At 42.2% G+C, this 16,692-nt stretch overlaps 1 protein-coding gene across 1 annotated transcript; it reads right to left on the reverse strand.

Annotated features, from left to right (window-relative positions):
* Positions 1-700: 700 nt before the first annotated feature.
* Positions 701-16,687, reverse strand: LOC114494146 (zinc finger protein RFP). Its single transcript, XM_028509037.1, has 8 exons — positions 15,872-16,687; positions 14,552-14,647; positions 11,925-12,155; positions 8,062-8,084; positions 6,102-6,217; positions 5,939-5,971; positions 3,305-3,331; positions 701-1,522 (listed from the first exon to the last, which is right to left on the reverse strand). Exons 1-8 carry the CDS (start codon positions 16,289-16,291, stop codon positions 927-929), a joined length of 1,542 nt encoding a protein of 513 aa, XP_028364838.1. The 5' UTR covers positions 16,292-16,687; the 3' UTR covers positions 701-926.
* Positions 16,688-16,692: the final 5 nt, after the last annotated feature.

Here is a 16,692-nt window from a genome sequence, read left to right on the forward strand (position 1 = left end):
CCTTAGCCTTCTGACTCAAATACCTTGTGATGCAATGGCCACAGGAAAAGAATTGTCCCTTAATGGGATGCACACTAGAAAGGTCAATTTCCCCATCCTCAAAAGAGATGAAGAGGAAGGAACAGGTCAATGAATCCCTGGAATACTATCCCAGAATCTTCCCAAGGACCACTAGTCCACAGATGTGATTGGGAGGGGATGTAAAAACAATGCATGGTATTGGGCAGAAAATTATCCTTGACATGCATCCAGCACCAGGACACACTTTTTAATGAAGTAAGCACACAAAGTTCTCAGGAAAGATAGAAGCAAAGAACACACTGATTAGAACATTATCTTATAATAGAGAAGGGGCCATTTCCTGAATTATTGTAAAATAACTGTTACTAATAAAAACACATATAGCCCTGCTTAACCGAGTGAGTTAATAAAAGTATGGCAGATTGGGAATCAGGCAGAGGAACTATTCTCAGAAGAAAAAGGGAGTCATGCTGACAGGGCCTTCTAGTTCCATTTTAGGCTCTCAGAAAGGAGGTCTAGTGCATAAATGACAGCAAATACCCGTGTCCACTATGTGGGACTGGACCAGAGGAAGCCAGGCTGAGCCAAGCTGTATCATGAATAGCTTTCCAAATTCAAAGATTATCCATGTTCTTTATCCCCTCCAGTAATGTACAAAACCAAAAACTGACACACTACAGATGGACATCTGATTTTTATTTCTGAACAATCTTGATGCTTCTCGTTACATCTCATAATTTTTGTGGGGAGAGGATGACAGAGACCATGGACATCCTGCCTCCCACTGCAGGGGCATGGAAAGTGGTAAGGATATCCAGCTGTGAAGGACAGGAAGTGGCAAGGCAACAAGATCCTTTATGTCTGGGGTAGGATTACGGCCAATAGCCCTTCTGACTTGTACCTCCTCAAGGAGAGGTCTCCATGGAATGACTATGATTCCCAACATGGCCAGAAAACCCATCGATCCCACTCATGGGGCAGATGATCAGAGGAGCTGCGCTCTTCCCTCCTGAGTAGCTCAGACTGAAGTAAGGCCGGACGGGCCCACAGAAGGTAGCATGAGAGAAAGTAAAGGTGTGACACCTCTCTGTCACATTGTAGAAGGACACCTCACCAGCATCATAGTCCAAGAAAATCCCCACCCGCTGAAGAGGGGTCCTCAGGGGGAGGGCAGTCATTGGGGAGGTAAGAGCCCAGTATTCCTTCCCATACCACAAGGACACTGCCCAGAATCCATTCTGGGGGGCAGAGGTTACCCCACCTTTTCTGCACACTGAGTCTTCACAGACCCCTATGGTCCACTTGGCTTTATCTCCCACCTCTACCTCCCAATAATGTCTCCCAGCGATGAAGCATGGAGAGCCCAAGACACAGGGAAACAGATTGAAGCGCTCAGGGTTGTCAGGCAGGTCCTGCTGGAGGTAACTGTACCGCACTTGCCGCAGATTGTCAGAGAGGATCAGGCTGGGGTAGGCTGTGTCTGGGTCCAGGGTCACATCCACTGCAGAGACAGGGGAAGGAGAGGTCAGTTGAGGGCTAGGAGAGCCCATTAGAACATCCTGCTTCTCTCCTACCTGCCTGAGAAAGGAATAAGAGCTCCCCACTATAGGCTAAATTCATTTTACGATGAAATACATCCTGAATTGAACATTCTAAAAATTACAGTTTGGATTAGCTGGTTGCCTTTTAAAGCCAGACTATACTGAAAATATTGAGCTTTTTACCTCTATTTCCATTCTTTCACATCTTAGGCCATATTATCCATTATAAACTGAATTTCCCTCATATATTCAGAGTTTTGGAATTGTGAATAAGGAACTGGGACCCTGGAACAATTTGCCCATCTTTCAATTCACTTTTATATCCTCCACTCCATAGGAGGATTTACTCAGCACATCCTAACCCTATTCATCTTTTTCTAATGTCCAATACATGACCCACATCTTCCTCAAAAAGTTGTTTTTACCAGGCATAAGGGATCTTGTTGCCTTGCCACTTCCTGTCTTTCACAGCTGGATATCCTTACCACTTTCCATGTCCCTGCAGTGGGAGGCAGGATGTCCATGGTCTCTGTCATCCTCTCCCCACGAAAATTATGAGATGTAACAAAAAGCATCAAGATTGTTCAGAAATAAAAATCAGATGTCCAGAGTTTTTACTGTTTCCCTCTCTTAAATCTAAAACTGTGTGTCACCCATGTCTGATACTCTGGTATTTAGTATTACAGAACCTTTCAATCATGTGAATTTTTCCTGCTTTATAATCACTGATACTTATTCTTACATTTACTTTTCATAGTTTGTTCAGGAGAAAAATTCCCAAACATTATCCCTCCAAACCAAAGCTCAGGTGGGCTGCATGAATCCCACAAAAGATTCATAACAGGCAACTTGGTAGAGGTGAGCAAGACCCCAGATGGTCAGTTCTTGGTTCAACCATTTGTCCACAGCAGTCACTCACGTCTTTCTCATGCCATGGGTATACTTCACACCTCCAACCAGACACAAATTCCCAGAATAGGACTGTGTCTTAATGGTCTTTTGTTACCTCTATAGTACCCTGCACAATCTCAGTGTAAGACATTAACAAGGTGTTCACCTAATAGTTGTTGAAAGAATTAAATATGGGCTACATCAACCAGTGAACACCAATGAAGGAAGAACTGGTGTATGTGGAGTCTTTCTCTTCATAAACAGGATTCCACGCAACAGAGGATGGCCATGTGACTATGGAAAATACACTCCAGATTTGAGTAACTCTGAGAACACAGATTTACCCAGTCTCCTTGAACATTAGGTAAATGTATGGTCTGGAGGGGGGAGCAGTTTTAAATCTTTCCCTGAGGTACATAGACAGGAAGACACACAATTCCTAAACTTCCTAGCACTCAGAATGAGTTGAAGTCAATCATTATTTTCTCCAATCATTCTCTTTGGAAGAATGGTTGGTTTCTGCAAACTATACAGTGCGCTGAGGCTGGGCAGGCAGAGCAATGCTGCAGGGTACTAGCAGTGATCTACTGTTTGGGAACTGCAGTTTTACTCTGTAAGTATTTACAGCACCTGATCTTGACTTTCTTCTATTTCAAACGTCTCTGGCTTCAGCTCTGAGTCATTGCAAACACATACAAACAAGCAATGATTTTTTTTTTAGTGGTGTTCTTTATCATTTTTACACAGGTAACCTAAAGGATCCAGAATTAGGCTATTTCTAAAAGCATTCAATAGAGGTTATATTCTTAAGGATTTCTCTTCTTTCCCTGAATAGTTTTTCTATCACTTACCTGAATATAATTGAGCCTCTCTTAATTCTGAAAAAACAAGAGAAGAGAAGTTATGGAACTCACATAGATATTTCCAGGAAATACCCACCTTGAGGGAGTTTTGGTTAGAGTCATCACACAGCAGGGGTCTCCACTAGAAATTTGTTTTCAGTCATGCACTGATTCCTTCATAAAATACATGACTCAATCATCTGGCTTTAAGGGAATGGGGAGGGACTGGGAACTTGGGGTGAAAGGATAACCACATGCCTGACACCAGTAACCTATTTGGTCAAACTGAGACAAGATTAAGGATTCCATCCTCCACTGTGCAAGCTGGGTCTGCAAGGGGGATACTGCTGTAAGTCTACATCACACACAACTCTTGGCTTTCATAAGCCACCTCTATTCTAGGGGCTGGTTTGCTTGAGTGATAGATACCCACTACCACACTGGGACAAATAAGACCATTTACTTAAAAGGCACTTTAGCCCTGGCTGGTGTGGCTCAGTGGACTGAGTACCGGCCTGCAAACCACAGAGTCATGGGTTTGATTCTCAGTCAGGGCACAAGCCTGACCTGTAGGCCCGGTTCCCAATACGGGGTGTGTGAGAGGCAGCCACACATTGATGTTTCTCTTCCTCTTTTCCCCTCTGTCTAAAAATAAAATCCTTTTTTAAAAAAAGGCACTTTATAAAGTTGACAAAGCATTTACCCAGATATGTTCACAGTAAGCCTTTTGAGTGATACAAGGGAGAAGAGAAGTGAGAACCAGATTGAGGAAGGTCATGTCTGAACTAAGGGCTTCTGGTATTATCCACTGTATTAAGTGGAATTTCTCCGTTTCTTTTACTTATGGACATGTGGGTGTCCCTTAAATCTATGTTGGTAGATACCAAAAGAGTATGTACCATATTTTGGCATGTATAATGCACACCCATATTTTTGGCCCAAACTTTCAGGGAAAAAAATCCTTCATTTTAATTTTTTAATTCAATTATTTATTTATTTACTTATTTGTATTTAGAGACTTGGGTTTTTTTGTATTATAAGGGAATTTTAGCTTATTTTTGAACATACAGATATTGCTATTGCTTTCTGGAGTTATACTTTTAACACATAAACATTAATAAAAGAATTTAAAATATTTATATAGATATAGAAGAATTATATAATGTCCATCCTTATTTTTCTCTCAAAAATTTGGGCAAAATAGTGAGCATTATACACAGCAAAATATGGTATATGAAAAGATAGAATGCAAATAAAGAATCAGTATACATAACATAGTACATTATCAGAGATTATGGAGAAATGTAATTTGTAATAAATAAGAAAAGGGTTTACACCCTGGCTGGCGTAGCTCAGTGGATTGAGTGCGGGCTGGGAACCAAAGTGTCGCCGGTTCGATTCCCAGACAGGGTACATTCCTGGGTTGCAGGCCATAACCCCCAGCAACCGCACATTGATGTCTCTCTCTCCCTCCCTCTCCCTCTCCCTCTCTCCCCTCTCTAAAAAAAAATAAATAATAAATAAAATCTAAAAAAGAAAAAAAAAAGGGTTTACCTACATATAAGGATTTCAGATTACACCAGGCTGCCTAGGAATTTTAGCAATTAATACAAAGCCAGCTCCTAACTGAATTGGTGTATAAACAGAAAATTTTATATTTGAGTTTTCCTTAAATACCTAGAACACTTCATTTAATAAAATGCAGTGTTTGTTATGTGAATCAGATTCCATTCTAAAGGCTTTAGAAAGGGCATCTAATTTAATTTAGTCCTTACAACCTTGTGAGGTAAGAGATATTATTTTCCTTATTTTTCAGATAAAGAAACTACAAACATACCTCATTTTATTGAGCTTCACAGATACTGTGGTTTTTATACAAACTGAAGGCAAGACCCTCTACCAGCAAAAACATTACGATTTGCTGAGGGCTCAGAAGATAGCACTTTTTAACAAAGTATTTTTAAATTAAAGCACATACATTTTTTTAGACATAGTTCTATTACACATTTAACAGATACTACAGTGTAAACCTAACTTTTATATGTACTGGGAAACCAATATTCTTGTGACTCACTTTATTGCAAAATTTATTTTATTATGGTGGTCTAGAACCAAACGTGCAGTATCTCTGACCCATGCCTGTATGGTGCAGATCCACAAGGCAGTGCTGGGCCCGGGACCCAGGCACCCTCACTCCTGAATCCCACCCCTCACCACTTCCCTCAAGGTGTTGCCTCCTATATTAGACAGTAGCTATACCCAGAAGCAGTAGGAATTATAACTCTGTAAATTATAAGTATAAAAACTGGGTGAGATGAAATGTAACTAGGATAGTTTCTATGTGCTCTTTCCCAATTAAAGAATAAAATAAAAACAATTAACACTAATTTTGGATTGCCTATTTTTCTCCTCCATCAATGTAGATTGAGAACTAAGTATATATAGCTAAAAGACTTCAAAGTGAAACAAGAAACTATTAAGTGAAAAGAAAATTAACAAAGCAAAAAGGAAGGTGTAAAATATCAGGGACAGCTGGCCAGTGGGCATCTATCACCCCTGCCCCACTTCCCCACACTGTTAATGCAGATGTTTGTTTCTCCAAGAAATTCCAACATTAAAAGCCCATTAAGTAGATAAATTTACCTTGGATTTTCTCCATATCTGACTGCATTTTTTCTAAGGAGAGAAAAGAAGATAATCAGTTTGCATCTTACCACCTGAAAAATGTGTCCTGTCAGGCAACACATTTTCAGAGCATAAATCCATTTCCTCTCACAGGTCCCTCTTTTCCCTCTTTTCACATTACCTGTGAACTGCTTCAGACTCTCAGTCATGAAGAGACATTTTTGTGCAAAAATATGGATCTTCTCTTGCAGATCTGGAGGTGTGATCCAAGGTTCAGGGATCCTAATTCTTTCAGCCCTAAGTTTAAAAAGAAAAAAGAGTGAATCCCTTCCCTGACTCCATGACCTTCCAGGGTCCAGAACAGGGCCTGAGCTGCACTAGCTAACAGAGGTCAACAATTTCTAAAAGCCACCTTTTCCATAGTCTTTCCTAGACTATGATCCTCTAGACCAGAAAAGGAGAGTCTTATTTTTTTTTAAATCCCCCAAAGCATAAAGCTCATGGTTTTTCCAAAATATATACTGAATGAAATTGAACTTAAGGCCAGAAAGCACTATATACCATGACAAAGTCCTATATATTCATAATGGGCAATGACCCAAAATCCTCAGGTTCCCAAGTATAATGAGAATAATATTTTCAGACAGATGGGTAATCTCTGGACAATACTCAATTACCCACATCTTCAAGGGATCTGTGACAAAGACTGATTGCTAATTGTCTACCCACAGCTATCCCTTCTTCCACCTTCCAAACTTCACTGGGTTTGTGGTTGCCCAATCTAGCTGTGACCTTCTGACAGAGTTCTGGCCAATGAGAGGTTCAAATGTATCTTGTGTTAAGAAGTTGGCCTAAAAAAGAAATACAAAGTGACTTATCTCCTTCCTGCTGGTTGGCATTCTAGCAACTATCTTGGATTATAAGAATGAGGGCCATACTTGAGGGATGGTAGAAGAGTGAAGGAAAAGAAACCTGAGCATCTGATGATCACTGAAGCTACCATACTAATCCTGGGCACGTTTCTTACATGGTGACACAACTTTTTATGTTTAAGCCTAAAGAAAATGAAATTTTGGGTTTCCTACCTCATATAGCCTAACCCAAACCTTAATGGCACAAATGCTAGGATCCTACGTTAGGTCAAAACTAAATTAGCACCCAAGTCAAAGTAACAAGAAAGGTAGTATTTGCTGGGGCAGCTGACTGGAACATTTCCAAGTACCAACTCATCTCCCTCCCGGAGGCCTTCAAGAAACAAGCTGATCAACATGATTCTGTCCACATAGATACCCTACCACATCTATGAAGCCCTCCCCCATCTCTTCAAATGTTCCCACATAATCAAGCTGCATTTCCTCTGGAGGGTTATCACCATTCAGGATTTTGATCAGTTTCATAGTTCAGCTCCATCAAAGTCAGTTTCCACCAGACATCATGTCCCCAGGCCTACCTGGCTGCCCTTGCCACCTGCCTGCAAACACAGCTTTGCTGTGGCTTCTTGCCCACTCTGAGTTCTCCCTTTTTAGTCATGTTCCAAAACCCAGGGAGCCCTTTTTCTTCCTCACTTTCTCTCTGATGATACAGTACAGAAATATCAAGAATATAAGCCAGAATCCAGGTGTCTCAACTAATTACATAACTATGCTGATTATACCTTTTTAGGCTGTACAGAAAGAGAGGGAAAGAGAGAGAGAGAAAGAGAGAAGGAAGGAAGAAAGGAAGGGAGGGAGGGAAGGAAGGAAGGAAGGAAGGAAGGAAGGAAGGAAGGGAGAGAGAGAGAGAAAGGATTCTGAAATGTTTAGGATGCAAAAATCACAAGATACCCCTACACTCTTCACAAGTCCCTGGAAGCCTCTACCCTCCCCATGCAAGTGCCCTCATAAACCACCAGCACCATCCCAAGTGAGCCCTGTACTCCACCACCTCACCCCCAGGATTTGTCAAACATTCCTGAGTTTTAATGAGAAGAGCTCTGGTCCATCTAACTTCTTTGCGCACTAGTGATTCTGTGCAGGGACAGGTAAATTATGTGACCATTTGGTAAGATAGTCATCTCTAGCTTTGAGCTCCTTTCATGATTTATTAAGTAAAAGGAGGCAGTCTTCTGCTTGATTTAACACTGGGGAGAGAGAAAACGGTACCTGCTCAATGTGTCCCCGATGTCCTAGAGGAGAAAGGAAAAGGATAACCATGAGAAGTCATTCATAACTTCAGTTTTCTTTCATAGATGTTCACTGAAAACCCAACTACAGACTGGTCCTGGGAGAAACCAGGAAGATAAGGAACACCATTCACAGTCAAGGAGCTAAAAATCAGGCAGAGAAAGCTAGGATACTATTTGCTGTATGGCGTTTCCTAGGTCCTCCTACTTTAACACTGCTCAAGGACTTCAAGATGTCAAATTTACTAACTGAAGCATCCCACCCTTGGACCACAAATGTTCAGCTTGCTTTCTTTGATTTCTGTCGTGAAATAATTTCAAATACACAGAAAAGCTGCTAGTACAAAAAGCTCCTATATACTTCTTACCCAGACTTACCAGATGATTATAAACATATTTATCCTTAGGGCCACTTAAAAAGTCATTATTTATATTATATCCCTTGGCCCCTTTATACTTATATGTGCATTTCCTATGTACATGTGCTATATAACTATTGCATAGTTATCAAACTCAGGAAATTGAACATTAATGTTTATCTAATCCATAGTCCATATTCTAATTTAACCAACTGTTCTTTATAGCTACTCCTCCCTGCTAAAGTAATCCAGGATGATCTATTGCACTTAGCTTTGATGACATGTGTCTTTATTCTTGAATAGTTCCTTAGAATTGATTTTATTTCCCATGACATTGACACTGGTTTAATACTGGCTAGATATTTTATAGAATGTCCTTCTATTTAGGTTTGTCAGAGACTTTCCTCATAATTAAATTTAAGTTGTACGACCTTTGACCAATGTCTGTGTGCCCTTTTAAAGGTACACAATATTTGTTTTCTTCTTACTAATGATATTCTGATCATTGTATAGCTACTATTTTTCCTTATTAATAAATATAATCAATAAGTAACCTAAAAGTGATCACTCACACTTTGAAATTGTTACTATTCAATTCTTATTAAGCTTTCCCTTCCTTTTTTTGATTTAACATTCATCAATAATTATGGTCTGAATTAACTTTCATTATGATGATTGTCAACTGATCATTTTCTAACTTCAAAATTCCTTCTATATTACTTAGTTAATATTCTACTAGAGGGAAGAATTTTCCCTTCTTATTTATTATTAGCATGGACTCAGATTCTTACATTATTCAATGGGTTATAATCCATTACTGTTCTTATTTCAGTGCTCAAAAAGTCTGCGAGTTGGCCAGAGAGAGTTGGCCAGATCTGTCCTTCTTTCTTCCATTTCTTCCCATCCTATTCTCCTCATCCCTATATTTTCTGGTTTACCCTTACAGTATATACTTTGCAAATATAAGCAAAATGTAGATACACTTAACTCTGTATCCTGTAACCACTCTGTTCATGTGTCTTTTTTTTTTTTTAACAGATTTTATTTATTTATTTTTAGAGAGAGGGGAAGGAAAGGAGAAAGAGAGGGAGAGAAACACCAATGTGTGGCTGCCTCTGGAACGTCCCCTCCTAGGGACCTGGCCCACAACCCATGCATGTGCCCTGACTGGGAATCAAACTATGACCATGCTCAATCCATTGAGCTACACCAGCCAAGGCTCATGTGTCTTCTTTATGCTTCTTTACAGTTGCACAGTATTCCATTGTGTATGGATGTACACACACAACTGCATGGGTATGCTTGCAAATGACTGATTCAACCACTTATATCAAATATCCGGAATAGGCAAACCCAGAAACACATAGCAGATTGGTGGCTGTCAGTAGGTACAATGGGATTAGAAGTGAGTGCAGGTTTCTTTTGTGGAGATCAAAGTGTTTTAGAACGAAACAGCTGTGATAACTGTATAAACACTGTGAGTTTACTGAATGCTACTAAGTTGTATACTTTGAAATGGTTGAAACAGTGAATTTATTAAGCATATTTTATCACACATACACACACACAAACAAAACCCTGAAGTCCATCTTTCAAAGCTCTCTTCCTGGATGAGCCCAACTGCCTGTGTTCCCTATTCCTGTTTCAGAGCAGTCATGGTCTAAGAAAGAAAGACAGGGCAGACTGCTTCCAGTATAACCCCAAGTTCATTGACCAAGTATTATGTCTCATGAACCACCTGGCTTTACTTTGAAATGGTGATTTCAGAACTTTCCCTCCCGGCTGGTGTGGTTCAATGTGTTAAGCACCGGCTTGCAAACCAAAAGGTTGCCAGTTGATTCCTGGTCAGGGCACATGCCTGGGTTGCAGGCCAGGTCCCCAGCTGGGGGTGTGCAAGAGGTAACCGATCAATATTTCTCTCCTATGTTGACATTTCTCTCCCTTTCCTTCTTCCTCCCTTCCCCTCTCTCTAAAAAATAAAATCTTATGAAAAAAAGAAAAGAACCTTCCCATATTCTTCAAAGCTCATATTTTCCCTAATTCCTTCTCAGACATGATCTTGCTTTTTAACTTCAAAAGAGAGTGAAGGCCACCAGGTTTTTATGAAATCTCACAACCTGCCTGCACGTACCTCTCTCGACAGTCCATTCTTCTTATACAACAGAGAATCTTCCAAAACCTACTCCTGCAAACACACTTTAGTTGCCATTCCCTTCTGCCTTCTCAGGAACAACACAGTCATCACTGTTAGTCCATCACTGTTACAGTTTCAGGACTTTCCTCACCTTGTTCCTTATACATAGGCTCTCCTCCCTATACCTTTTTAAAAAATGTATAGTTTAAGTATCCTTTCCCATGAAACCCCATAATTCTACCTCATTTCTAAGTATCTTCTTATATCTCCTTCAGTCTTACTTCTTGTAACAGTCATCTACTCTCATAGTCTCCACTCACCACACGCAGACCCTACCACCCTCCTGAATGGTCCCCTGACCAAATCCTGACCAAACTGTCCCATGTGGCAGTTCCACAAAGATCATCCCAATGGTGATGTTTTCTAAAGATTTATTTACTTTTAGAGAGAGAGGAAAGGAGAAAGAGAAGAGAGAAACATCAATGTGTGGTTGCCTCTTATGTGCCCCCCATTGGGGACTTGGCCTACAACTCAGGCATGTGCCCTAACTGGGAATAGAACCGGCAACTCTTTGGTTTGCAGGCTGGCACTCAATCCACTGAGCCACACCAGCCAGGGCACAATTGCCACGTTTTCAAAATCCATGGACATCAGCCCTATTATTTCACCTCAACTCTGCTGTCCACTCCCTTCTTCCTGCAACATTTTTCCTTCCCAATTACACTCTGACTCTCTGGTCACCTATTCCCTTTGCAAGCCCTTCCTTCTCTCCGTGGCAATAAAATACTGGTGTTCATAAAGGTTCAAAGTTGGCCATCCTCTTGTGATTCTAAAACAGGAGTTGGTAAACTGTTTTTTAAAGGCCAAACAGCCCTGGCTTAGTTGGTTGAGTATAGTCCTGAAAAGCAAAAGGTCACTGAATCTATTCCTGGTCAGGACATGTGCCAGGGTTGTGGGTCCAATCCCCAATTGAGGCAATCAATTGATGTTTTCCCCATGCATCAATGTTTCTTTCCCTGTTTCTCCCTTCCTACCCCTCTCTCTAAAAATAAATAAAATCTTTAAAAAAAAAAAGAAGAATATAAATTTCAGGAGAGCTTATTCACCACTTAATACCATTGCCTAACCCAGAGCAAATCATTCACACATGTTGAATGAACAAGTGACAGATAGGCATCACTACTTTGCTAAGGTCTTGGCTGGGTTAGGTCTACTGCAGCTTTACCACCTGCATTATGAAGGTCACACTACAGAACTGCTCGGGCTAACCACTCCTGCTCACATGCGTGTTGTTTAAGAGAAGGGAGACATGTCGGCAGGCATTGTCTGGCCAGGGAGCTCTAATCTTACCTGCAGGAGTTCCCTGGTGGGCTGCTGTTGCTTCTCTTCCAGCTGGGTGATCAGGCTGCTGAGCTGGGAGATGTTGCAAGAGAACTGTGTAATGGCACCATTGATGCTGTTGTAGATAGCCAAGTCCAGTTCCTCAAGGCGGGCTAGAAGGCGATATTCATGCTCCTTTAGGGAGTGATAAAGCTGCTCAAATTCCCAAATGATCTTCTCCCTCTCCATCTGGGTCAGGCTCTGTGCACACAGTGAGGGGCAATTAAGACAGGAAATGTTTACTTTTATAGCCCTTCCCATTTCTCCCCCATTATCCACTCCAGGATCTCATCATTGCATCCAGAATACTAAAAAAGGTTATCTTGTTCACTCACTCCTTTTTTCCAGTCTTTACTGACTGGCTATATAATGGCCAAGAATTGAATTGCCCCAGGGATAATTAAGACAGTCACTGCCCTGAAGAAACTGTCAAGTGAGAGTTGGTTCATGTGACATACATATACAATCACGGATGGACAGGGTGACAGCTGTAATAAGAAAAGTTGATACAGCCTTCACAAAAGCAGTGTTCAGAGACTTCTAGGATGAACAGGAGCTCACCATGTGGTCAAAAGCCAGGATAGCTTGCCAGGCAAAAGAAATCACACAGGCACGAGAATAGGGAGAGAAGGCAATTAGCTCTGTCTGGATGCAGCACTGAGGGTAGAAGCCAAAAAAATTAAGAAACCAGAGCATACTTTGCCTGGAAGGCAAAGGGGAACCATGGAAAGCTGTCAGAGAAGCGTTATGTGCCCAGTAGAAGACCATTTGTAACATTCAAACACAATTTCTACAACAAACCTCACATAAATAACCTTGATGGGTTCCCTTAGGCCTGCCACTATAATCTACACCGTCTATCTGATTTTCAAAGTTCACTGGTGCAGATCTATTTGCCAAAATTTCCCTACCCTTCATTCTCTATCCCACCTCCCACAGACAGGACCCTATTAATACTTTGTTGTAAACAAAGGATGAGCAAATTCCCCTTGTTTACTCCCTCTGAGTAAAGTTTTATTGGAACATAGCCACACCCATCATTTACATATTATCTTCAACTGCTTTGGAACTACAACAGCACAGCTGAGTAGTTATAACAAAGTATATGACCCTCAAAGCCAAAAATATTTATTATATAGTCCTTTATAGAAAGCTTGTTTACCTATTTAAACCCAACTCTTGAGAACCTTCCCTCACTAACCATCCCTCTAACCACTCTTCTTAAGCACTTGCACAAATACTTTTGTTTATAAATCCCTTTTAAGTTCATACCTCTGCTCAGCTGGATAAGTCTTTTCAAGATATATACCACACAATATATAAATGGAAAATTAAAGCTGAAAGAGACCTTAAAGATCAACTAATTGAAAGTGCTTCTTAAGGGGATGCTATATATCTATATCTGTATCTGCATCTGTATCTATATGTATATATTCCCACCACGGGGTGGAGTAGAGAGCAATTCTGTCTAGCATGGAACTGTTTCTAGATTACAGTGCATTTAGCATCCCTGCCCCACCCTCCCCAATCACTGCATTCCTTGAATGACAACCAAAGAAATACACACCATTCGAGGAGAGCATAGTACTACTAAGCTTGCTGAAAAACAAGTCTAGTCCAACCTACTCATTTTACATATAAGAAAATTGAGGCCTCAAAAGGTTGTATTACTCTGTCCAACTATCCCACTAGCGGTGTTAGAGCCAAGAAGTATGTCCAGGTACTCTATGAGAGAAGAGCTGTCTCCTCACTTTGACAATCCCCCTACAGAAGATAAGGTTATGTGTGTAATAATTGGACTCTTCACAAACTCACTAGAAGGTTTTCCATCCATCAGACCTACTTTTAAGCAAAGGGAACTGAGGTCTCAAAGGACTGTGTGAGCAGAACAAGTGGGGGCATCTAAGGGCATCATGAGAATAAGTTCCTTGTCCAAAAGTTCTCAGCTATACCCTGACCAGGGCTGACAGAATTTCTCACAAGATGGTGTTAGACAGTACTCGTCTTACAGTTTGCTTCTAACATGCAAATACCTGTAATGGGTGGGGAATTTTTAGTATTTTATTTATTGTTCAAAAAATGCTTAAAACCCTAGGTGATGGATTTTTAAGTATGTATTATAAAAGTCTCTGTACTTTTTGTTTTGGTTCTCGTAACAAAACCCCCAAATATTCCTATCACAAATTAGCACATAAGCCACTTGCTAAGGCCTTGGGAGACTAGGGGAAGAAAACAGTGAAATGTTCAGAATTGAAGTGTCAAGAAAGTGAACACTCCAACAACAGGCAAAAGTGGGGCTTATGCAAAGCCACTGTCAACATCTCATCTCAGAATAGGACCAAAGGAAGCTAATTGTGCCCAAGAACTTCATCCTTGTCAGCTTTGTCAAGGGTCAACCCATATCTACATAAAGCTAGAGGGTTAAACTTTTGATAGGTCAGACCTCCAGGGTTTCCAACCACCATAAGGCATTGTTTCACCTTTACCTAGAAGTGTGGGTGACTTGGCTGGACAAGGTTAAGTAAGTAACACCAGGCTTACTAAAGAGAAAATAACCAGCAGAAGTGACATTATATGTGAATTCCAAAGGCCTTTACCAAGAGTTCAGCTCGTGCCTGCTCCCCCTGTGCCCGACGCCTCTTCTTTAAGTCTTTCACTCTTTTTAGATGGTCCAGCTGGTTCTGGATTTGCTCCTAAGAAGAGCAAGAAAAATTGGGTCATTCAAGATTAGGCAGACCTTAGCACCAGCATGACTACTCTCATCACACATGAAACCCACATTTCTGATGCCAAGTCCTGGGTTAGACTGTCCCTTGACCACACTGCCATCACCAGGGCACAGCGGTCACCACAACCTCTCCTTTGGCAGTTTCTGTGTAACTTCAACAGTGAATCAACTACCTGACCCTGAAGGACGCTGCATGGCCTAGTGCCACAATTTTTAACCTTTTTCATCTCATGGCACACATCAAATAATTACTAAATTCTGCAGCACACCAAAAAAATGTGATTTTTGCTGATCGCACAAAAAAATATTAAAAAGATATAATTTTTATTCATTCACATCAGACAGCTATCATTGTGTTGGCATGTTGTTATATTTTTATTTGACAATCTAAGAGATATGAGCTCAGTGACCCTGACTAAATAGTCGGGTATTGCATGTTTTAAAATTCTCAGGGCACAGGGGTTTAAAATCGCTGTCCCAGTGGAAATGTGACTGGGCTAAGAGGCTTCAAGTTAAGTTGCAGCTGTTCCAGTTAGCATGCTGAAAACATTACTTTGTTTCTATGCTATTGTTTAGCTGTGCTATCTGTTCAACCATTCACAAAGGAGTTCCACACATCATTTTATTTCATTTAATCTTTATAATAACTTACCTTCTGTGAGTCTTAGTGGTTAAATAACTTAAGCAGTAAATAGTTGTTTTTTTCGTTGAGTTTCTTTTCCTTGAGTTTCTAGAGCAGAATAGAGCACTGGGAAGTGCTAGAGAAATGTTTATAGACCAGGCAGTAGGTATCTGCTTGATGTATATACTGCCTATTAACGTGTGTTTTTGCCTGAAATAGTTTTACAAGCATCTTTTATACAGCTGGTTGGGGTGGGGGTGGTGAGATTCCCCTGGGCCATCTTCCCATATAATGTGCCCGTGAGCCAGTAAACATAGGAGTACAGAAGGAAAGGAGAGTGGGGACGGGGAAACTTGTGGCTTCCTCACTGTCTACAGGTTTTCTTCCCAAATCTGGGCGCCCAGGCTCTAGAGCTGACAGAGAGGAAATGACGGCTGTGAACCACAAGTCCGGCTCAGCCATTTTCTAGACGGAAAGAAAAGGAAGCTTTTTTGGTTCTCCTCTCCCTTGTCAACTGGCCGCCTCTCTTCCTTGCCACCCGTCCTTCTCAGCGCACCCGGACCTCACCTTGAAACCCTCCACCGCCTCCTCCAGCGGCAGCACGCTGTGGCCGCGGTGCTCACGCGAGCGGTCGCACACCACGCAGATGGGCATCTGGTCCTCCTCGCAGTACAGCTTCAAGGGCTCGCGGTGTTTCTCGCACACGCCCATCTCCCCTCCGGGCCCCGACGGCCGCTCAGTGCGCAGCTGCTTCACCAGTTGGGTCACGTTGGCCAGGTGCCGGTTGGGCCGCATGTGCCGCTGCGGGAAGGTCTCCCGGCACTGCGGACAAGACACGTTGGTCTCCGCCGCGCCCCAACAGCGGATGAGGCACGCGCAACAGATGTTGTGGCCGCAATCGAGCATCATGGGCTCGGCAAAGTACTGCAGGCACACGGGGCAGGTGGTCTCTTGCTGTAAGCTCTCCGCCACGCTCCCGGAGGCCATGGCGAGGGCCTGCAGGAGTGCACCAGCATGGGCCCCAGCGCCCAGCTCTTTGCGAAGCCGAACTCTACCGCGATCCCAGCGGTTCGCAGCGTCTGGGCGGTGTGGGAAAGCAAGCTGGGCCGGCGGAGGGCGGTGCCTCCCGGGCCCAGATCCCAGGGGTGCCCGTGCGCTGGGTCCACGGAGGGGACTAGCCACTCCCCGCGCCGCCGTGCCGCGCTGAGTGAGCTTGGGAATACTGGGACCCCACAAAACCAGCAAATACGCCACGGGGGATAGGGGGTTTGAAGGAGGGGGGGGGATTGCAGCGCACGCCAAAGAGAAGCGTACCACGTGGCCGCGTCCGAGACGATTCCGGCAGCCTCACAGACCCCAGTCAGGCAAGAGCGGAAGGGGCGTGCCCA

The sequence above is a fragment of the Phyllostomus discolor genome, chromosome 4 (genome assembly GCF_004126475.2).
Source record: "Phyllostomus discolor isolate MPI-MPIP mPhyDis1 chromosome 4, mPhyDis1.pri.v3, whole genome shotgun sequence".
NCBI lineage: Eukaryota > Metazoa > Chordata > Mammalia > Chiroptera > Phyllostomidae > Phyllostomus > Phyllostomus discolor.

Coding starts and splice junctions, on each gene's coding strand:
- LOC114494146 (XM_028509037.1), bottom strand. CDS start 16,291: ATGGCCTCCGGGAGCGTGGCGGAGAGCTTACAGCAAGAGACCACCTGC. Junction 5,972..6,101: donor GAGTCTGAAGCAGTTCACAG/GTAATGTGAAAA, acceptor TTCTCTCCTTAG/AAAAAATGCAGTCAGATATG. Junction 3,332..5,938: donor AGATATGGAGAAAATCCAAG/GTAAATTTATCT, acceptor TTGTTTTTTCAG/AATTAAGAGAGGCTCAATTA.